Below are 23,933 nucleotides of genomic sequence, written 5' to 3'. Positions count from 1 at the left end.
TTGTCAAGTCGGTCAGGACATCTACTAAGTCATTTTTCCAACAATTGTTTACAGACAGACTATTTCACTTATAATTCACTGTATCACAATTCCAGTGGGTCAGAAGTTTACATACACTAAGTTGACTGTGCCTTTATACAGCTTGGAAAATTCCAGAAAATTATGTCATGGCTTTAGAAGCTTCTGATAGGCTAATTGACATAATTGGAGTCAATTGGAGGTGTACCTGTGGATGTATTTCAAGGCCTACCTTCAAATTCAGTGCCTCTTTGCTTGACATCATGGGAAAATCAAAACAAATCAGCCAAGATTTCAGAAAAAAAAGTATAGTCCTCCACAAGTCTGGTTCATACTTGGGAGCAATTTCCAAATGCCTGAAGGTACCACGTTCATCTGTACAAACAATAGTACGCAAGTATAAACACCATGGGACCACGCAGCCGTCATACTGCTCAGGAAGGTGACGCGTTCTGTCTCCTAGAGATGAACGTACTTTGGCGCGAAAAGTGCAAATCAATCCCAGAACGACAGCAAAGGACCCTGTGAAGATGCTGGAGGAAATAGGTACAAAAGTATCTATATCCACAGTAAAACAAGTCCTATATCGACATAACCTGAAAGGCCGCTCAGCAAGGACGAAGCCACTGCTCCAAAACCGCCATAAAAAAGCCAAACTACGGTTTGCAACTGCACATGGGGACAAAGATCGTACTTTTTTGTGAAATGTCCTCTGGTCTGATGAAACAAAAATGTAACTGTTTGGCCATAATGACCATTATGTTTGGAGGGAAAGGGGAGGCTTGCAAGCCGAAGAACACCATCCCAACCGTGAAGCACGGGGGTGGCAGCATCATGTTGTGGGGGTTCTTTGCTGCAGGAGGGACTGGTGCACTTCACAAAATAGATGGCATCATGAGGTAGGAAAAGTATGTGGATATATTGAAGCAACATCTCAAGACATCAGTTAAAGCTTGGTTGCAAATGGGACTTCCAAATGGACATTGACCCCAAGCATACATCCAAAGTTGTGGCAAAATGGCTGAAGGACAACAAAGTCAAGGTATTGGAGTGGCCATCACAAAGCCCTGACTTCAGTCCCATAAAAAATATGTTGGCAGAACTGAAAAAGCATGTGCGAGCAAGGAGGCCTGCAAACCTGACAGTTACACCAGCTCTGTCAGAAGGAATGGACCAAAATTCACCCAACTTCTTGTGGAAGGCAACCTGAAACGTTTGACCCAAGTTAAACAATTTAAAAAGGCAATGCTACCAAATACTAATTGAGTGTATGTAAACTTCTGACCCACTGGGAATGTGATGAAAGAAATAAAAGCTGAAATGAATCACTCTGGTATTATACTGACATTTCACATTCTTAAAATAGTGGTAATCCTAACTGATTGTTACTAGTATTAAATGTCAGGAATTGTGAAAAACTGAGTTTAAATGTATTTGGCTAAGGTGAATGTACATTTCCGACTTCAACTGTATGTGTAAGAAGCTGCCGAGAAATCCATGTCTCAAGTTTCATGCTCTACATCGTTTCCTCTCCTCATCCTCTCTGACCAACTGGCCTATAAGAACTGGTGAAGGGAAAGCAATATGGTGACAACCCAAACCAGTTCTCCCGGTCCGTTAAAAGGAGAGTTAAAGACCCAGTGCAGTCTAAACATGAATTTCCAATGTTTTTATATATATTTCTACACTGAGGTTGGAAAATGGTGATAATGCCCTTTTAGTTTAAGAGCTGCTTGGAAAGACTGCCTGAAATATCAGGCATTTTTGGTGGGATGGAGTTTTGGCCTGCCTGGTGACATCGCCAGGTGGTAAATTCTCTGCCAATAACCACTTATTTTCAGTTTTCCCCTCCTCACTCAGACCACTCCCAGGTAGTCTTAGCAAACTTCTTGTTTGAGAAATTGCTCTTTGCTAAGAAGCTATTTTTGTTGCTTTGTTTTCAATTATAATTGTCAAAATCACAGTAATGTACTTAATTGTTACCAGATATTATTTGATGTTGAGATAAAAACGGCTGCATTGGAACTTTTAAAGGGTAGTCCCTTAAAGAGGAGGAGAGGAAGCCACAATAGTATTTGGACATCACCCCATACACTTATCCAACCTGTGGGATCCCATAACGATCTGGACCTTTAGGGCTGAATCATATGTTGAGATACAAATGTGTGTTCTCAATGTAGGATTGGGCCCTCAATGAGGAGCACTGTGTAACTTGAAGCCTAGCGTAGAGTTGGGTAGATTTAATAAGCACATCAATTGCAAATAGTTGAGATTATTAATGCACAAGGAAGATGATTTATATTTTGGCTATTTTCTAGAAAAGGGAGCTTGGCTGTATCCAATGCCAGCTGTATTAGATATGTCACTTGATCATTATGTGGTGAAATTATGAATGACACTATTTTGGTAACCATTGTTGGGCTAAGCATCCTCTGTTGTAAATAGTTTTTTAAAAACTGTCCTAACTACTTAAAAAACATCTATTGTAGACCATGCCCCTACATTATAGGATATGGTGTTGTCGTGGTTAACTAGTCTTCCCACATACAATATATTACACAGCAGAGCTGCCTTCTGCTATTCAGACAGGTGGTACACACTGCGTGCTGTATCGGAGCCTGCAATGTAAATGTTGTGTTCTCTGAAACTGAAGTAATGTCTCTTGCCAAACATTGTCTCCTAAGTGCCGTTTGAATGATTTGACAAATTCTGTTTTCTAGTTGTGACATTGTTATTGTAAAAAATTAATATATTTCTAACTATTGTAAATATTATTGGAGTATTTCAGAAAATATAAAATAAATTACTGTGAGTTACTTTGTTGTTTGTCGAACAATTTAATTTGGTTTACCTTAGATTAGTGTTTCCCAACCTTGGTCCTCGAGTACTCCCAACAGTACACACTTTTGTTTAGTCAGGTGTGCTTGTCCAGGGTTACAATAAAATGTGTGCTGTCGAGGGAATTGGAGAACCAGGGTTGGGAAACACTGCCTTACATCTTACTATCCCTTTTGGACAGGAAAGACAATTACACAGAATTCAGTACACTGTTCATTGATTTGATGCATTTGTTTTATTTCTGGCAATATATTATCTGTAAAAACATTGGTAGCTGTAATTAGTGAAGTAAACAGAGCAAATACCAAAAAGTGGGTGGTGTAATGGGAAAAATCCATGACTGTTAGTGTTTCCGTCCATATTGGGGAAATATCTCCCCAGTCGCTTACGAGAACAAAAAATGTAAAGCAACCATTGGACATGGTTATGTTGCTTTAATGTCTAAAGTATTTCATCCATTCCATCAATGGTTACCTGTCCTGCATAGTAACGTTACTTATCAAATCCAACAGTCCTCTTCTTAACCCTTAAACTCCTGTCCTGACTGTCCTGTCAATCATTATTTTGCACTATACTCATGTAATCTGACATTCTCTGACACTGAATTCAGGAGGCAAAAAATCCATCATTACACAAAGGAATTACTGATTGAAAGCATGTCACCCACCATGTTCAAGTTAGATAATAGATCTTACCAAGGGAAGGAAGAAAGGATGCTTTGCCAAGTACTTGGATAGAACAGGGTCTCTGTCAGCCACAGGTTTATGGTGCATAGTGCAGTTTGGCACCTTTATGGATTGTCCCATGAAATGCCTGGTTCTGTTTCTTCGGGCCCATTTATGAGACCTATTATGCTTATTTAGCATAAATAAGCTTTAAAATGAGAAAGATACCAAAACTATACCCCTAGTTTGGAGGACAAGGGTGCAAGCTCAATACAGTAGTTCAGATACAGTAAAATGCTGTGTTGTATTGTGTCAAAGTCCAAGACACTCATAGAGAGAGATCACAGAGAAATTGAGTTAGATTCTGATTAAATCATTCACGAGTAGCATCACAAGATGGACTTTGGGTAGTAAATGTAAGAATCATGACACTTTTTCTCAAATGTGCACTCAAGCCATTTTGACAAATCCAATTTGTCAAATAATTTACAGGAGAGGCATCAGACGCTCACAACCAGGGTTGGGCTTGTCTCCATTTCCTATAGAATAATGACAGTAAAAAAAACATTATTGGATAACAAGGCAAAGTTAAAGGTCAGTAGTAGTCGGTAGACTAGTATGCATAATGGATAGTTGTATGTACATTCACCAATCTGGTTATCTGTAGAAGTATGTGAGGCCACAGAACCTCACTGTGCTCCTCACAAAGAGCACCTTCATACTTAGTGTCGAATCATTCAAACAGTCTGTATGCATGTAAACTCAATGCTACTGTTAGTTCCCAGAATCCAGGGATGCCCAACTATAGTATTCTACGGCCCTTGGATTTTCACATCTCCCTGGTGCTGAGTTATCCAATGAATGTCATAGAAAGTACACACCTGGTTGTAACCAGTATTTGAATAGAAGACGAGACCGAAAACAAGCAGACACTATGGCACTCAAGCTGTGCACCCCTGCCATAATCCCAAAAGTGGGTTTCACTCATGTTGTCTGATAACCACCCCAGTTCTGTGTGTTCCTACTCATCCGAAGGTGTTCCCGTTGCGGGCAGCCTGAGCATTGGTCCGGTTTCTGCTCCGGACCGGTCGGTCTCGGCTGAAGATGGTGTCCTGGTCACTGTCCAGCTCTGACTCGGACATCATGAGGCTGGAGTTGTGCTCTGTGCTCCTGTGTTTGATGTCTGAGAAGGGGACAGACTGGGTAGATCATGGCAGGGTCACCAAAAACAGGAATGTTTTGAAATGTGTTGATTGAAAAATCAGACACTTACTGTATTTGGGCCTTAGCTCCATTTTCTCCTGTTCGTCCATGTTGTCCAGTATAGTGTACTTGGTTTTCTTCCTGACCTTAGTGCGACTCCTCCTAAACATAAAAAACACATTTCTATTGAAGTTCCAATGCAGCCTTTAAAAAAAATCTCAATATCAAATAATTTCCAGGTAACAATGAAGTACCTTACCATGATTGTTTTCAATTAAAATAGTTTAAAAGATACAAAAAAGTACTTGTTTGCTAAAAGCCATTTCTCAAGCAACAATTTTGCTAGGACTTTCTGGGAGTGGTCTGAGTGGGGAGGGGGAAACTGAAAACTTGCTGTTATTGGCAGAGAGGATTGGAACTCTCTTTCTTATTGGTCTATTAACTAATTTACCACCAGGCGATGTCACCAGGCAGGCCAAAACCCCATCCAACCAAAACAGGCAGTAATTTCAGGCAGTCTTTTCAAACAGCTCTTACACTAAAATGGCATTATCATAATTTTCACAATTTCACAGTATTATTCCAACGTCATAGTGTGGAAATACTGTATATATACAGTACCAGTCAAGTTTGGACACACCAACTCATTCCAGGGTTTTTCTTTATTTGTACTATTTTCTACATTGTAGAATAATAGTGAAGACATCCTAACTATGAAATAACATGGAATTATGTAGTAACCAAAAAAGTGTTAAACAAATCCAAATATATTTTATATTTAAGATTCTTCAAAGTAGCCACCTTTTGCCTTGATGACAGATTTGCACACTTGGCATTCTCTCAACCAGCTTCACCTGGAATGCTTTTCCAACAGTCTTGAAGGAGTTCCCGCATATGCTTAGAACTTGTTGGCTGCTTTTCCGTGAAGAGGCGAATCTGGGATGCTGGCCTTCTAAGGGAGAGTACCTCTGTCCAGTGTCTGTGTTCTTTTGTCCATCTTAATATTTTATTTTTATTGGCCAGACTAAGATATGGCTTTTTCTTTTCAACTTTGCCTAGAAGGCCAGCATCCCGGAGTCATCTCTTTACTGTTGACGTTGAGACTGGTGGTTTTTGTGGGGACTATTTAATGAAGCTCCCAGTTGAGGATTTGTGAGGCGACTGTTTCTCAAACTAGACACTCTAATGTACTTGTCCTCTTGCTCAGTTGTGCACCGGGGCCTCCCACTTTCTATTCTGGTTAGAGACAGTTTGTGCTGTTCTGTGAAGGAAGTAGCGTTGTACGAGATCTTCAGTTTCTTGGCAATTTCTCGCTTGGAATAGCTTTCAATTTCTCAGAACAAGAATAGACTGACGAGTTTCAGAAGAAAGTTATTTGTTTCTGGACATTTTGAGCCTATAATCGAAATCACAAATGCTGATGTTCCAGATACTCAACTAGTCTAAAGGCCAGTTTTATTGCTTCTTTCATCAGAACAACAGTTTTCAGTTGTGCTAACATAATTGCAAAACGGTTTTCTAATGATCAATTAGCCTTTTAAAATTATAAATTGGATTAGCTAACACAACGTGCCATTGGAACACAGGACTGATAGTTGCTGATAATCGGCCTCTGTACGCCTATGTAGATATTCCATAAAATAATCAGCCGTTTCCAGCTACAATAGTCATTTACAACATTAACAATGTCTACACTGTATTTCTGATCAATTTGATGTTATTTTAATGTACAAAAAATGTGCTTTTCTTTCAAAAACAAGGACATTTCTAAGTGACCCCAAACCTTTGAACGATAGTGTATATATAAAACACAGGAAATCACATGTTTTACTGCACTGGGCCTTTAACAAACAGCTAATCATAAAATCTATATAGGACCTTGCTGTGTGTCTGAGCACTAAAAGAAAAGTCACCTTTTGCAGCAGTACACACATGCCCAAGTGACTGTCACGATGAAGACAATGACCATGAAGAAGGACAGGATGAAGTAGAGAACCCGCCACTCTGCCAAACAGAAGAGAGAAAGGACTGGCACTGTGAATGTAGCATCTCACAGCAGACGGGGCAAAAACTATGTCATCCTCTCAGGACCGATGAATGAACATAGCTCACCACAGTTGCTCTCTCCGTCGCCAAAGAACCTGCGAATGAGGTTCTCCGTCCAAAAGGGGTCACAGACACACTCCTTGGTGATTGGGTCACACGTCCCATGGCCCGAGCAGCGGAGCAAGCACACTGTGTGGGGTGTGGGATGAACACCAATACACAAACAGGATCAGCATACATCACGGCAGAGGACAAAGATAGACAGCTTTCTTAGTCACCAAGTGATGAGATCTAGTCTAATTTAATATCTCATGTAATAGAATCAGAGATGGTCTATAACAGGCTTTGATATAATATGGTATGATAAGGCAAGATGTGGTGTTCTGTGTTGTGGTACTCACTGACTGTATCCACTCGAAGGACTCTGAAGAGCAGGTAGTCAGTCTTCTCCCTCAGCAGCTGACCACGCAGCACACTGGCCAGTTTAGGACCAGGGACTGGTCCCTCAGGACCCTGCACTGAGAACCTCAGCACTGTGCTACACACACACACACACACACACACACACACACACACACACACACACACACACACACACACACACACACACACACACACACACACACACACACACACACACACACACACACACACACACACACACACACACACACACACACACAAACAATGCAGTAATACAATGTGTAAAAACACAACCATGTATGTTTTGTATGTGTTTGCTGCATTGGGCAGTACCTGAGATCTGAGTGTCCCCATAGGCACCTGAGGTGGATGTCATTGTCCAGGACGTGGAGCAGTGCTGCCAACTGTCTGAGCACTGTGTCCTTCTGTGACACACTCACCTGGGCCAGCGCCACCAACATCTCCACCTCTACCTCCTCACGACCACCAATGTCTGTGGTGTCGTAGCAGAATCAGAATTAGTTAGGTAACATTGATAAATAAGATGTTGTATCTACTTTCATAAATATGCTTATGTGGAAAGTCACTTGGGGCCCAGAGAGGGGAGAGGTCAGGATTGTCTTCATATGTGAGGGTGAAGGGCTCCACAATGTCTGTACACCAGTCACTCCCTACTTTTCCCATTGGGGGGAGGAGTATGGCAGTGTCTGGAACCGTTGTATGTCCCATCTGATGTCGAAACTTGTCTTTCATAGTATATGACCTAGAGGCTCACTCCTCTCCGTGAGCTTGTCCAGGAGGGGTTGTATTTGAGATGGGTGTATCTAGAATTGACAATTGATATATGCCATTGGATGAGGTAATGTTTTAGTAATAGGAAGTACCAAGAACGAGAAGTAGAACCTCGTCTAAGAGAGCAAACTGAACAATAATTTATAGCTAATGCTATCTGGCTATGGGATACTCCTCTCTCAAGTAAAAGTCTTACTTTGTGCAGTTTTCTTAAGACCTGTGGTTCGTCATTGTGATTTGAGAGGGGTGGATCTTTGCTATAAAAGACCTCAGTTGCCATTTTGTAAGCACTCTCAGAGAATTCATTTATAGACACTGAATTGATCTGAGAGTCACAGGGCTATGGTGAAGCTCATTTCTTTAAAATATTAAGTTTATGTATAACTCTGACTGGTGTGTGGTTTGTAACTCTCCTTATTTAGTAATACAGGAAATTTCCATGACAGTGGACACACACACACTGTCTGAGAACATACACACTCTGACAGAACACACATACAGTGGGGCAAAAAAGTATTTAGTCAGCCACCAATTGTGCAAGTTCTCCCACTTAAAAAGATGAGAGAGGCCTGTAATTTTGATCATAGGTACACTTCAACTATGACAGACAAAATTAGGAAAAAAAATCCAGATAATCACATTTTAGGATTTTTTATGAATTTATTTGCAAATGATGGTGGAAAATAAGTTGGTCACCTACAAACAAGCAAGATTTCTGGCTCTCACAGACCTGTAACTTCTTCTTTAAGAGGCTCCTCTGTCCTCCACTCGTTACCTGTATTAATGGCACCTGTTTGAACTTGTTATCAGTATAAAAGACACCTGTCCACAACCTCAAACAGTCACACTCCAAACCCCACTATGGCCAAGACCAAAGAGCTGTCAAAGGACACCAGAAACAAAATTGTAGACCTGCACCAGGCTGGGATGACTGAATCTGCAATAGGTAAGCAGCTTGTTTTGAAGAAATCAACTGTGGGAGCAATTATTAGGAAATGGAAGACATGCAAGACCACTGATAATCTCCCTCGATCTGGGGCTCCACGCAAGATCTCACCCCGTGGGGTCAAAATGATCACAAGAACGGCGAGCAAAAATCACAGAACCACACGGGGGGACCTAGTGAATGACCTGCAGAGAGCTGGGACCAAAGTAACAAAGCCTACCATCAGTAACACACTATGCCGCCAGGGACTCAAATCCTGCAGTGCCAGACGTGTCCCCCTGCTTAAGCCAGTACATGTCCAGGCCCGTCTGAAGTTTGCTAGAGAGCATTTGGATGATCCAGAAGAAGATTGGGAGAATGTCATATGGTCAGATGAAACCAAAATATAACTTTTTGGTAAAAACTAAACTCGTCGTGTTTGGAGGACAAAGAATGTTGAGTTGCATCCAAAGAACACCATACCTACTGTGAAGCATGGGGGTGGAAACATCATGCTTTGGGGCTGTTTTTCTGCAAAGGGACCAGGACGACTGATCCGTGTAAAGGAAAGAATGAATGGCGCCATGTATCGTGAGATTTTGAGTGAAAACCTCCTTCCATCAGCAAGGGCATTGAAGATGAAACGTGGCTGGGTCTTTCAGCATGACAATAATCCCAAACACACCGCCCAGGCAACGAAGGAGTGGCTTCGTAAGAAGCATTTCAAGGTCCTGGAGTGGCCTAGCCAGTCTCCAGATCTCAACCCCATAGAAAATCTTTGGAGGGAGTTGCCCAGCAACAGCCCCAAAACATCACTGCTCTAGAGGAGATCTGCATGGAGGAATGGGCCAAAATACCATCAACAGTGTGTGAAAACCTTGTGAAGACTTACAGAAAACGTTTGACCTCTGTCATTGCCAACAAAGGGTATATAACAAAGTATTGAGATAAACTTTTGTTATTGACCAAATACTTATTTTCCACCATAATTTGCAAATAAATTCTGACTAAATAATTTTTTGCCCCACTGTGTGCTGTACGTGCTGTTCAGCTCTTCCTCCGAATGCTCGGCATGGTCCGTGGGGAAACACAGTCTGAGCACACACATCTACCTGGCCGCACTTCCACGGTGGCTGTGGCGGTGCTGCTGCGTCCCTGGGTATCTGTGACATGCAGCTGGAACACATAGGTCCCCTCCACCAAGTTGGCCAGGTACAGGAAGGCCTGCTGCTCTGAACCATACAGCACATCCTGGGGAAACAACAGGACAGAGTAGTTCCTACCTTAAAGTAGTTCCTACTTCCTACCTTCCTACCAGTTTAGCTAACAGCATATTACAAGTTCAAACTATATTTACCGTATACCTATGTATCAAGACCCCTCTCACTCACCCCAGCAGCAGGGCTCTGACTGTCCCGGACCCAGAGGAAGTGCACCTCGGCTGGGTCACCATCCGTCACTGAGCCTCTGAGCACCAGGGAGTTGTTGGGCAAGGTGAGGGTATGGCTGCCGCTGGCATGTGCTACAGGGGGAAGGCTTCTGGCTGAGGATGGACAACAGGCTATAGATGAGTACTATCATACTCAACCAGCCTGGGTGATGATGTCTCATCTTGTTTTTAACAGTTTTGCTGTGTTTGAAGCATTGTGTGTTTTCTTAGCAGGTTGACGTTTGTCATTAATTATTATTAGGGTTAGCAGTGTGGTTAAGGTTAGGTTTAAAATCCAATTGTATTGCTTTGTGACTGTGCCAGCTAGTGACCACTCTGCAGAGCTGCCTCCAGTACATGAGTCATCCCAATAAATGCCAACCTGTGTTTTCTTACCCTCTTGAACCCTGACTGTGAGAAAGGCACTGTCTGTCAGCCCTTCCTGGTCACTCACAGTCAGACTAAATGTATAGCGGCCCGCTCTTAGGCCCGTTACTATGGCTACGGGCTTGTCCACACCCTCTGTCCTTGACCCTGGAGGACCTCTAAAAAACAACACAGAAAAGCATAATGAGAAAGCTCTTCAGCTTGTTCTTCATATCTTTATAGACTTTTCTGGACACAACCTTTGACCTATATGAACAGCGTTGGTACCTGATGGTGTCCCAGTGGTAGCTAGTAACGGCGTGGTCATCAGTGCTGCTGCTTCCGTCCAGGGTAACGCTGCTCACTGGGAGGGTCAGCTGCCTGTTAGGACCCACTACAGCCACAGGGGCTCCGTTTGACACCTTGACCTCAGCTATGGGGGTGTTTTTGTTCTCTATGGGACAGAGCAAAACAGATAATTTGTTGAAACATGTCCTATGCATGTTTTGATACCCTTGGGTTTACTACTAGGTGGACTAAGGTAAAGGAATGCCTGAGGTAAACTGCTTGAGGACAATCTAATGTTGTAGAACACATCTGATACTCTGTTATAATCTTAATACTGTCCTTATGTCATTTACCTGTCATCTGAGTGGCAGCGGTAGTGACAGAGGAGGTGGCTGCAGTAGGGTCACCCTGTCTGTGGGCCAGGGTAGCAGCAAGGCCAGGGCTGGAGGTGGGAATGAGGGTGTCATGGCTGGGGTAGGGCAGTCGGTCATTCTCCACTGGCTGAATAACCTTCACTGTAGCCGTGGTGGAGTCTGACAACCCGGCAGAATCTGTAATGGTCAACCTGGAAAAAAATCATTATGAATCCAGCTACTCTTGTACGCTTGTATTGTAGTGGTGGGGGAAACATTGATGGTAATGGCTTACACAGTATCTATGTCACGTTTCCATGAGGCTTCATTCATAGATATAACTATCTGAAGGCAGAAAACCTTTGGTCCTGTATTCTTCTTGGTTAAACACCAACTATGATTAATAGAGACCATATACTGTAATTATTAGTGCAGTCTGACCTGTGTTCCATGGTAGAGCAGCATACCCAAACTATTTTTTCTTCCATTCATTATTTGATTTTCAATCCTTGAATTGACTGAGATTAAATTGAATTGGACCCCAAGTCTAGGCCACAGAGGTCCTATCCATACCTGAACGTGTACTCCCCAGGGGCAAGGTTGGATAGGTTGAGAATCTGTGTGTCCGAGAAAGCTCCAAGCTCTATGGATGGACCTCCAACCTGCTCCCAGTGATGGCTGAGGATCACTCCATCATCAGTACTCTCTGTGAGGGACCATCAAACACAAGATAGGACAAACGGACAACATAATATATCATTAGGTGGGTGCTTGATAGAATTCATAGTCAAATAATTGGATAGGACAAATTGAAATACTGGCTAACGTTATTTAAATACAGCAGTAAGACATTGAAACGACCCAAAACAGATCTTCATCCTCGATTTAAACATTGTTTTTGTTTCACATCAATAAATGTTGGAGCATTTGAGTGTGCATGCCCTAATGGCTCTTAGTCCAGTATTTGATATTAGACTAAACTCCTTGATCTGTAATGTTCATTCATCTGTCTGATACTACTGCTCTGGTGACAAGAGGAAGACTGCCCTCTACTGATTCATCAACACCATGTCCAGCAGCATCTCAACATCCACAGGGGAACATTTCTCCTTACCATTTCTCATTTTGGGGGACTGTCATGATGATAAATATTTAGATATTACATGAAGCCAAAAGCTAAAACAAATTATTTATTGAGGTTGTTACAAACTTGGAAAAGAAAGAACAAGCTGATACGAAAACCATTTCTCGATTGAATGAATATGGTCTTACCTTTACATTTTAGTAATTTAGCAGACACTCTTTTCCAGAGTGAAATACAGGAGCAACTAGGGTTAAGTGCCTGGGTCAAGGGCACAGACAGATCTTTCACCTAGTCGGCTCTGGGATTTGGTTACTGGCCCAACGCTCCTAACCACAAGGCTACCTGCCACCCCAGCTATATAGTATTATATGCAGACTATTCAATTACACAATACTTGAAACAGATAGCTTATTTTGTTTACAATAATACAGTAATTGTTAGTTTATAAGGCGATTAGAAGTAGAATATACACGCCACGGTGGAAATGGCCACTTCTTTGTTGCCCTCTTTTATTGGGATGTTTTGTTCTAGTATCTCTTTTTTCAGTATTTGACATTGTTTATTTTAAAATGCAACCCGAATGTAAATTCCGCTTGTAAACTCAATCAACATTTTCCCCACATTTCATATATTTAAGTCAGAGGAGAATCACTTTTTCCAAAGTGACAGTGGCCTACATGCTAAATCTCTGGTCTCCAAGGGGAAAAGTCACAGCTCCATCTCTTGGCTCAAAGGGCAAAGCCCCTACTGGTGACCTGCACCCGTCAAAGCCCCAAAAGGCCAAAGTCCTATATGAGTCCATCCTGCTTGTTGACCCCAGAAACTCCAATGAAATCAGGATGATCCTGAGGAAGGTTGGTTGTCTAGGCTCATCTCAGATGGCTGTGTCATGTTCTAAGCTGTCCCAGCGGGTCTCACAGTGTCCAGTCTTGTCCCAGAGTGCTGTGCAGCATGTGGAGGGCAGTGCCAGTCAGGTGCATGGCCACGTTACCTGCCCACTGACAGAGAAGCAGCTGAACAACTTAACAAAGAAAAAAATGAAAAGATTGGAAGATTGGTGTCATTTCCGGTCACAACTTGCAGACTTGTTTACGTGCTGCTGTGTGTTTTGTTGCTAACCTTACTTTGCTACCTGACAACCTTACGGTTCTTACTTTTAGTTTTTCCCTCACTCAACTTTTTTTCATTCAACTTTTTCACTCGGGGCGCTTTGTCGCTGTACTCATAATATACAAGAGAACAATCGCCTTACGGCGAGGACAGCCGTGCTGCAAGCCCAGCTTCAGACACAATCGTTAAGCAAGAGTAATTTCAGTGTAGGAAAGAATGAAACAGCGTCTGTGCCACCAGTAAGTACAGATAGTAGTATAAATCCCCTTGCTCAGTCCCCGCTGCTGGACAAATTTCTCATGGCTTCTGGAGGGAAATGCTGTAGGAATGCTCAACCAGTGTCGCTCATTCAGCCGACAGAATCTTTCAACCGGTTCTCCCCATTAAGCAGCGAGTCGGAGTCTACTCTACTCCTCCTGTTACGGGGTTTGAGACGCCAAAGCCTCCCACCATTAGCTCTGACAAATTGAAAACACTAGTCATTGGCGACCCCATTACCCGCAGTATTAGACTTAAAACGAATCATCCAGCGATCATACACTGTTTACCAGGGGGCAGGGCTACCGACGTTAAGGCTAATCTGAAGATGGTGCTGGCTAAAGCTAAAACTGGCGAGTGTAGAGAGTATAGAGATATTGTTATCCACGTCGGCACCAACGATGTTAGGATGAAACAGTCAGAGGTCACCAAGCGCAACATAGCTTCAGCGTGTAAATCAGCTAGAAAGATGTGTCGGCATCGAGTAATTGTCTCTGGCCCCCTCCCAGTTAGGGGGAGTGATGAGCTCTACAGCAGAATCTCACAACTCAATCGCTGGTTAAAAACGGTTTTCTGCCCCTCCCCAAAAATTGAATTTGTAGATAATTGGCCCTCTTTCTGGGACTCACCCACAAACAGGACTAAGCCTGGCCTGTTGAGGAGTGACAGACCCCATAGTTGAAGGGGTGCTCTTATCTTATCTACGAACATAGACAGGGCTCTAACTCCCCTAGCTCCACAATGAAATAGGGTGCAGGCCAGGCAGCAGGCTGTTAGCCAGCCTGCCAGCTTAGTGGAGTCTGCCACTAGCACAGTCAGTGTAGTCAGCTCAGCTATCCCCATTGAGACCGTGTCTGTGCCTCGACCTAGGTTGGGCAAAACTAAACATGGCGGTGTTTGCCTTAGCAATCTCACTAGAATAAAAACCTCCTCCATTCCTGCCATTATTGAAAGAGATTGTGATACCTCACATCTCAAAATAGGGCTCCTTAATGTTAGATCCCTCACTTCCAAGGCAGTTATAGTCAATGAATCACTGATCATAATCTTGATGTGATTGGCCTGACTGAAACATGGCTTAAGCCTGATGAATTTACTGTGTTAAATGAGGCCTCACCTCCTGGTTACACTAGTGAACATATCCACCACACATCCTGCAAAGGCGGAAGTGTTGCTAATATTTACGATAGCAAATTTGAATTTACAAAACAAAACAAAAACATTTTTGTCTTTTGAGCTTCTAATCATGAAATCTGTGCAGCCTACTCAATCACGTTTTAATGCTACTGTTTACAGACCTTCTGGGCCATATACAGCGTTCCTCACTGAGTTGCCTGAATTCCTATCGGACCTTGTAGTCATAGCAGATAATATTCAAATTTTTGGTGACTTTAATATTCACATGGAAAAGTCCACAGACCCACTCCAAAAGGCTTTCGGAGCCATCATCGACTCAGTTTTGTGGATCTTAATGTTTTTCCTCATAATCCTGGACTATCGGACCACCATTGTATTATGTTTGCAATCGCAACAAATAATCTGCTCAGACCCCAACCAAGGATCATCAAAATTCATGCTATAAATTCTCAGACAACCCAAAGATTCCTTGATGCCCTTCCAGACTCCCTTTGCCTACCCAAGGACGTCAGGGGACAAAAATCAGTTTACCACCTAACTGAGGAACTCAATTTAACCTTGCGCAATACCCTAGATGCAGCCACACCCCTAAAACCTAAAATCATTTGTCATAAGAAATTAGCTCCCTGGTATACACAAAATATCCAAGCTCTTATGCAAGCTTCCAGAAAATTGGAACGGAAATGGCGCCACACCAAACTGGAAGTCTTCCGACTAGCTTGGAAAGACAGTACCGTGCAGTATCGAAGAGCCCTCACTGCTGCTTGATCATCCTATTTTTCCAATTTAATTGAGGAAAATATGAACAATCCTAAATTTATTTTTGATACTGTCGCAAAGCTCCCTAAAAAAGCAACATTCCCCAAGAGAGGATGGCCTTCACTTCAGCAGTAATAAATTCATTAAATTCTTTGAGGAAAAGATCATGTTCATTAGAAAGCAAATTACGGACTCCTCTTTAAATCTGCGTATTCCTCCAAAGCTCAGTTGTCCTGAGTCTGTACAACTCTGCCAGGACCTAGGATCAAGGGAGACACTCAAGTGTTTTTGTACTATATCTCTTGACACAACGATGAAAATAATCATGGCCTCTAAACCTTCAAGCTGCATACTGGACCCTATTCCAGCTAAACTACTGAAAGAGCTGATTCCTGTGCTTGGCCCTCCTATGTTGAACATAATAAACGGCTCTCTATCCTCCGGATGTGTACCAAACTCACTAAAAGTGGCAGTAATAAAGCTTCTCTTGAAAAAGCCAAACCTTGACCCAGAAAATATTTTTAAAACTATCTGCCTATATCGAATCTCCCATTCCTCTCATAAATGTTAGAAAAAGCTGTTGCGCAGCAACTCACTGCCTTCCTGAAGACAAAAAATGTATACCAAATGCTTCAGTCTAGATTTAGACCCCATCATAGGACTGAGACTGCACTTGTGAAGGTGGTAAATTAACTTTTAATGGCGTCAGACCAAGGCTCTGATCTGTCCTCGTGCTACTAGACCTTAGTGCTGCTTTTGATACCATCGATCACCACATTCTTTTGGAGAGATTGGAAAACCAAATTGGTCTACACGGACAAGTTCTGGCCTGGTTTAGATCTTTTCTGTAAGATATCAGTTTGTCTCTGTGGACGGTTTGTCCTCTGACAAATCAACTGTAAATTTCGGTGTTCCTCGAGATTCCGTTTTAGGACCACTATTGTTTTCACTATATATTTTACCTCTTGGGGGTGTCATTCGAAAACATAATGTTAACTTTCACTGCTACGCGGATGACACACAGCTGTAGATTTCAATGAAACATGGTGAAGCCCCAAAATTGCCCTCGCTGGAAGCCTGTGTTTCAGACATAAGGAAGTGGATGGCTGCAAACGTTCTACTTTTAAACTCAGACAAAACAGAGATGCTTGTTCCAGGTCCCAAGAAACAAGGAGATCTTCTGTTGAATCTGGCAATTAATCTTGATGGTTGTACAGTCATCTCAAATAAAACTATGAAGGACCTCTGTGTTACTCTGCTATAATCCTGACTAGGACCACAACATTTGATCATATTACTCCAGTGCTAGCCTCCCTACACTGGCTGCCTGTTAAGGCAAGTGCTGATTTCAAGGTTTTACTGCTAACCTACAAAGCATTACATGAGCTTGCTCCTACCTATCTTTCCGATTTGGTCCTGCCGTACATACAATTAGGCCTCCTAATTGTCCCTAGAATTTCTAAGCAAAACAGCTGGAGGCAGGGCTTTCTCCTATAGAGCTCCATTTTAAGTATTTACTGAAGACTCATCTCTTCAGTAGGTCCTATGATTGAGTGTAGTCTGGATCAGTAGTGTGAAGGTGAACGGAAAGGCACTGGAGCAACGAACCGCCCTTGCTGTCTCTGCCTGGCCAGTTCCCCTCTCTCCACTGGGATTCTCTGCCTCTAACCCTATTACAGGGGCTGAGTCACTGGCTTACTGGTGCTCTTCCATGCCATCCCTAGGAGGGGTGCGTCAATTGAGTGGGTTGAGTCACGGACGTGGTCTTCCTGTCTGGGTTGCCCCCCCCCCCCCCTTGGGTTGTGCCATGGAGGAGATCTTGTGGGCTATACTCGGCCTTGTCTCAGGATGGTAAGTTGGTGGTTGAAGATATCCCTCAAGTGGTGTAGGGGCTGTGCTTTGGTAAAGTGGGTGGGGTTATATCCTGCCTGTTTGGCCCTGTCTGGGGGTATCATCGGATGGGGCCACAGTGTCTTCTGACCCCTCCTGTCTCAGCCTCCAGTATTTATGCTGCAGTAGTTTATGTGTCGGGGGGCTAGGGTCAGTCTGTTATATCTGGAGTATTTCTCCTGTCTTATCCGGTGTCCTGTGTGATTTTAAGTATGCTCTTTTTAATTCTCCCTTTCTCTCTCTCGGAGGACCTGAGCCCTAGGACCATGCCTCAGGACTACCTGGCATGATGACTCCTTGCTGTTCCCAGTCCACCTGGCCGTGCTGCTGCTCCAGTTTCAATGGTTCTACCTGAACCCTGACCTGTTCACCAGACATGCTACCTGTCCCAGACCTGCTGTTTTCAACTCTCTAGAGACAGCAGGAGCGGTAGAGATACTCTCAATGATTGGCTATGAAAAGCCTACTGACATTTACTCCTGAGGTGCTGACATGTTGCACCCTCGACAACTACTGTGATTATTATTATTTGACCATGCTGGTCATTCATGAACATTTGAACATCTTGGCCATGTTCTGTTATAATCTCCACCTGGCACAGCCAGAAGAGGACTGGCCACCCCTCATAGCCTGGTTCCTCTCTAGGTTTCTTCCTAGGTTTTGGCCTTTCTAGGGAGTTTTTCCTAGCCACCGTGCTTCTACACCTGCATTGCTTGCTGTTTGGGGTTTTAGGCTGGGTTCTGTACAGCACTTTGAGATATCAGCTGATCTAAGAAGGGATATATAAATATATTTGATTGGAAGTTAACAATAATACAGAAATAAATAGAGCCAACTGCAGAGGCCTAAAGTGATCCTCAAGCTGCAACAGGGTGAAACCCGGACTGAAGACAACAGCCATCTAGATGGAAGGGGGCTCTGCCAGTACGTCAGATAAATCGTCTATCAGCAAGGGATTAAAGAGAGTAAGTGTCCATAATATAATTTTAATGAAATATAACTGAACACAGAAAACAAAAAGAATAAGAGAATAAATGGAAACCGACACAGTCCCGTATGGAGCAAACACTGACATGGAAAATAATCACCCACAAATAATCACCCACAACCAACATGGGGAAAACAGGCTACCTAAGTATGATTCTCAATCAGAGACAACAATCGACAACTGCCTCTGATTGAGAACCATACCAGGCTAAACACAGAAATACAACATAGAAAAGATAACATAGACTACCCACACCAACTCACACCCTGACCAAACTAACACAAAGACATAATAAAGGAACTAAGGTCAGAACGTGACAGTCTGGCAGGGGACAGAAGAGAACAGCCAGCCAGATGGAATGAGGAAGCTCAACCTGTACCTCAGGGGAGTCTGCCAGGGGACAGAAGAGAACAACCAGCAAGATGGAACGAGTAGGACGAGTAGGACTTAAATCCAAACGCTTCTTCAATATCCCTCCCAGCCAGAAGAAGTCGAGAATCATTGATATTTACTCAGATGAATTTGCACCCAGCCACATAGCCAATCACCATACACACACAAGCACTAACAACATTTGCTTTTAAGTTTAGGTTTGCAGCATCTATTAGTTTGAAAATATACTTTTACATTAACCACACAGTCAGTGTGTAGTATTTGTATTCATATTAGTGTGTTTTATGGTACATCGGAGCTGTGACTGATCATTCATCTGATATATATTTATCTTTAGTAGGCCTACTCTAAAAGTAAAGAGTAAAATTATGGTAAGGGTAGTCACCATCCAAAGCCAACTATTTCATACTTACGGCTGCCCTTGATGATGGTTGAGCTGGCAGGAAGTGACACGACCTCGGTTACTGGGATGGTGACGGCATTGGGGGTCTGGTTCCTTCTCGCCACTGTAAAGTAAGAGATATTCCATCCATTAGGACTGTCAGCCATGTGTGACTGCTGTGTGCCCTTTCTAATTAATCCAGGAAATAAACTTCCAATCATGCTTGTAAAAACCCTTGTGTTTGTGACTGTACCAGTTTGGGGCTCTGGGCCGACGGAGGCTACCAGCTCCACTGTGTCCCTTGGCAATGTTAGCTCTACAGCATTGTCAGATTATACAGAGACAAGAAAATATGAGATAGAAACATGTTATGTAACAGGGAGAACAAAGAATATGAAAGACTACCTACAATCACCAATAAAGGTTTAAAAAATCCAATGAACAAAAACCTATTGCAGTACCTGTCTGTGTGGATGTGGTCAGGGGTACAGTACTGGACAGATGAGATGGGGCTTTATTGGGATGGAAAGTCCTTATTTGGCTCGGTTGGGAGGAGTGAACACTGTCATTCTGTGGTTTGGGCGTGAATGTTGGCCCTGAGCTGGCCATGGATGTGTTCTGTAGTTCACTATCCTACAATGAAAACACAACAGAAAATACATGACTATTCGTATTAGTAAATGAAGACTCTCTAATATAGAACCTGTATGTCTCATTCCCAAATTGACACTCTCTCCAAATCCCCCTCCTGGGAATGGCTGACAAGCCTACATTAGCAAGAAAAGCTATATGGATTACACTATGTCCTATCCTCAAAGGATACGTGAAGGTCAGGCGCGCTGAGTGAATGTGACTACAGAGCAGTTGAGTCAGCAAAATGCCACTGTAATAACACACACATATATGCAGACTGTCAGCTGGGTGACCGTTTATCATACCTCAGGGAAGTAACCCTATTTAAAATGTAAATTTAGACAGACTGCTTTTTCATGGCCAGTTTGTTCACTAATTGTGAGCTATCTAAATCCTAATTACTGTATTAGATCAATGGAACGTAGAACATCTATGTAACTCAGTATCATTTCCACCATGTCCTGACAAACATGTATGTGGTCCTCACACTGCCTGCAACCCTATCCATGCCATAATTTCTTGTTGCGTCATGATTCCTGCCCATTGTTCCATCTGACACTTACTTTCTTGTTTTCAGGTGTATCGCCAGACGTGGGGTCGCCGGGGGGTGCCCCCTGGTTGACTGTCGCCCCAGTGGAAGGACTGGGCAGGCTGCTCTCAGCCCCTTCTGTTGCAAATCCCAGCCCCTCTAACCTGCCTTCACTTTCCGATAGGTTGAAACCATCCCTCCCTTCCAATGCTGCAGGCCAATCTGGAAGATCCCTACCGTTATCCTCAGGGCCAAGTTCACTCTCAGGGTATTCCAAATCCATCCCACCTGGGTCACCAAAATCTGTCTGGGGCCCATCTAACAGGGCTAGGTCCTTCAGTGCCTCCACGTCCCCAGAGGGGTGGGGCCTCCAGCGACTGGGATAGGGCTCCCCCCTGACCAGAGACTGGAGCAGCAGGGTCTGGGGGGGTCCTCTCTGCAGGAAGGCCATATAGGAATCAGCTCCAGGTCTCTGTCTGGGCTGGCAGTTCTCCCTCTGCTGGCAGCTGAGGATGTAGCAGCGACGCTCAAACAGCCAGGCCAGGTTACAACCGGGCAGATCACAACAGGCCCCGGCACACTGCGCCAGAGATGACACGTCCGGCACCCGCAAGATATTGCTGCTCCTCAGGGCCGGGGAGACCACAGCCTCTGAATAGGTCGCACCCTGCCAGCACTGTGACGCCTCTGCAGCTATGGTACAGAGCACAGAGATATATGGTAAAACAGCTTTTGCTTATACTTTGCTTATATTTAGTAAAGGTCAGCAATAAAATCAGAAAGAGTCACCTTCCAACATGCTCCACTAAGGCGTCAACCAGATGGAACCATTAAACGGAGGGAAACTAGCATGAATTATTCAGCGATCACTTCACTGATACTGCGAGCCTAGGTATACTCACATCTTAGCTCTCAACAATATCATCTGATAACATAGGCAAAAGGCATCAGCTGCTTTCTTTGTGTCATAGTGGCGAGTGTACGATAATGAATAAATGGACTCAATAACAGCAAACGTAATTCTTCTGCTGCTCTCATAAGGGGATATTGAGTGCACAAGCAGATCCTGGTAAACATCACCCAAATATACTGCCCCATTAGAATGAATCAATAAGCTTAAAGGGCACATTTGGGTTCATTATCCTGTTATTAATTGTTCATTTTAACCCCCGAAAAGCATCTCTTGTGAAACCATTGTCTTTTTGACAATATGGGAATCAGAAACTCAATACAAACATGACTCCTGTTTGTTAACTTTATGCTACAATACAAGTATACAACATAGAACACACAGCAAAAATATTCATTTAACATGAGGTACAGTCACAAGAATGTCATTTTAAAGATGTCCCCTAACCTTCCACATAGTGCAGGATGAGACAGAGAAGCAGGTGAGCTCCTGTCTGCATGATGCACTGGACAGACTGATCTAAACCTGGAACACAGAAGAAATCACAGACACATTACACATTGTCCCAGATATTAATAATAATAATAATAATCACACATCACCTACTGTATCTACCAATGACCACTTTGATACTCACACACAAAAGCAACATGGACTCTCCTACCCACAGAGAATGACCGTCAGTATCCTCCTGCCTCATGTTGAGTGGATCGTGTGTGACTCCGTGTAAAGCCACATGCCACCTTGGCAAGGATGACACAGCACCACTCTCTGCCCATACCTCCCATGGTGGACTCTACTGGTGGGAACCTGTTACTACTGTCACCATACTGTGTGCTTACTGGTCTGTTGCTTCTGCTTACTGTGTAGGTAAACAATTATCATATATTTAAGTTGTTTCAGCTAATTGTTAAGGGTAGTGGTTAGGATAAAGTGTGATTCTGATATAGGGCTACAGATCAAGGGTCACTGTTGGTCACTGTATTTGAACTCAGGACAAAGCATTGAATTTGAACTCAGAATTGATCCCCATTATCTGTCCTTTTGCATACCATGCTGAGAAAGTCACTGAATAAGCTGACACCATAGAAGGCTCTCTAAATAACTAATTAATGAATCAATTACTTAATCATGAGTAAACCTAACATATTGGTAATGTGTGGTCGCACTAAAACACAACATCCAATAAAGTCAACAAGCTGATTTCCTTTACTTTCTCCATCCACATCCCTTGTATTATAAAGCGCTGTTCCAGCACCAAGGACAGCAACTGAGGGAAGGTGGAGAAAAAAGGTTTCATGAGGCATTTGATGATGACGCAACCAACTGTTTTCTGGACTGGGGTCTGCAACACAGAAGCTAACGTCATTAGCCTACTAACCTCGCGGTTGTTGAGGAGATAACATGGTTCGAATGTGTAGCCTACAACAAGATATCGAATTTAAATAGATACTACCAAGCAAGCCAAGCAGTTCAACTATTCTAAGCAGCCCTCCATTACTCACTGCTCATACAGCACTTGCGAAAGATGTAGCTACACGTGAGACACTCACCAATGATGAAGGGTGCAACAATGTATCCAAATAGCGGTAGAAGTGAAAGTCGTTGTTCCAGTCGATAAGACAAATTATGCTGGCATTTTGTAGAGAGGGTGTAAATTCCCGGTGCTCACCAGTCGAAATACGCCTAGCTCGGGTGGGTTGCTACAGTCTTGTTCACGCCAGCTACTGCACCATCCCTTTCCACTGTTCCCCTGCTGCTGTTACCGGTAGACATCCTTTGTAGCTCTTTTGGGCGCAGCCGACTGGGTGGTGGTAGGTCTCGAGAGGCAATTTGCTCTGCAGCTGAGCAAAATTAGTGCGCACTGATATTCGGGGAAAAGCTGCTCATGTCATGCTGCTCACTGGCTTCGGTGGCTTGCCTTCCATGCAAGGGGAGGAAGTGTCGCCAGCGGGATATATCAGGGGAGGGGGACGATATATCTTTAATATACAGTACCAGTCAAAAGTTTGGACACACCTACTCATTCAAGGGTTTTTCTTAATTTTTATTATTTTCAACGTAGACTTATAGGGAAAACATCAAAACTATGAAATAACACATGGAATCATGTAGTAACCAAAAAAGTTTTAAACAAATCAAAATAGATTTTAGATTATTCAAAGTAGCAAACATTTGCCTTGATGAAAGCTTTGCACACTCTTGGCACATTCTCTCAACCAGCTTCACCTGGAATGATTTTCCAACAGTCTTGAAGGAGTTCCCACATATGCTGAGCACTTGTTGGCTGCTTTTCCTTCACTCTTCGGTCCAACTCACCCCAAACCATCGCAATTGGTTTAAGGTCGGGTGATTGTGGAGGCCAGGTCATCAGATGCAGCACTCCATCACTCTCTTTCTTGGTCAAATAGCCCTTACACAGCCTGGAGGTGTGTTTTTGGTCATTGTCCTGTTGAAAAACAAATTATTGTCCCACTAAGCCAAAACAAGATAGGAAGGCATATCGCTGCAGAA

General features: G+C 43.2%; 1 protein-coding gene across 1 annotated transcript; it reads right to left on the bottom strand.

Annotated features, from left to right (window-relative positions):
- Window positions 1–3,072: 3,072 nt before the first annotated feature.
- Window positions 3,073–23,357, bottom strand: kiaa0319 (KIAA0319 ortholog). The gene is made up of 18 exons (XM_031788839.1): window positions 22,973–23,357; window positions 21,867–21,944; window positions 20,544–21,202; window positions 19,809–19,980; window positions 19,601–19,663; window positions 19,379–19,471; window positions 11,920–12,052; window positions 11,347–11,558; window positions 10,994–11,159; window positions 10,736–10,884; window positions 10,302–10,453; window positions 10,023–10,161; window positions 7,527–7,686; window positions 7,172–7,308; window positions 6,837–6,959; window positions 6,638–6,728; window positions 4,795–4,886; window positions 3,073–4,704 (listed from the first exon to the last, which is right to left on the bottom strand). The coding sequence occupies exons 2-18, from the start codon at window positions 21,916–21,918 to the stop codon at window positions 4,547–4,549; spliced, it is 2,751 nt and encodes a 916-aa protein (XP_031644699.1). The 5' UTR covers window positions 21,919–21,944; window positions 22,973–23,357; the 3' UTR covers window positions 3,073–4,546.
- Between the last annotated feature and the right edge of the window lie 576 nt (window positions 23,358–23,933).

This window comes from Oncorhynchus kisutch, linkage group LG2 (assembly GCF_002021735.2).
Source record: "Oncorhynchus kisutch isolate 150728-3 linkage group LG2, Okis_V2, whole genome shotgun sequence".
In the NCBI taxonomy this organism is placed as follows: domain Eukaryota; kingdom Metazoa; phylum Chordata; class Actinopteri; order Salmoniformes; family Salmonidae; genus Oncorhynchus; species Oncorhynchus kisutch.
This window is presented reverse-complemented; position numbering and strand designations above follow the sequence as displayed.

What these genes read in the sequence shown, in the direction of transcription:
- kiaa0319 (XM_031788839.1), bottom strand. Translation starts at nt 21,918, where the DNA reads ATGCAGACAGGAGCTCACCTGCTTCTCTGTCTCATCCTGCACTATGTG. An exon ending in CCTGGGGAGTACACGTTCAG is followed by an intron (nt 11,559 to 11,919) that starts GTATGGATAGGA and finishes ATTTTTTTCCAG; the next exon opens with GTTGACCATTACAGATTCTG. An exon ending in GGAGCTAAGGCCCAAATACA is followed by an intron (nt 4,705 to 4,794) that starts GTAAGTGTCTGA and finishes TCCCCTTCTCAG; the next exon opens with ACATCAAACACAGGAGCACA.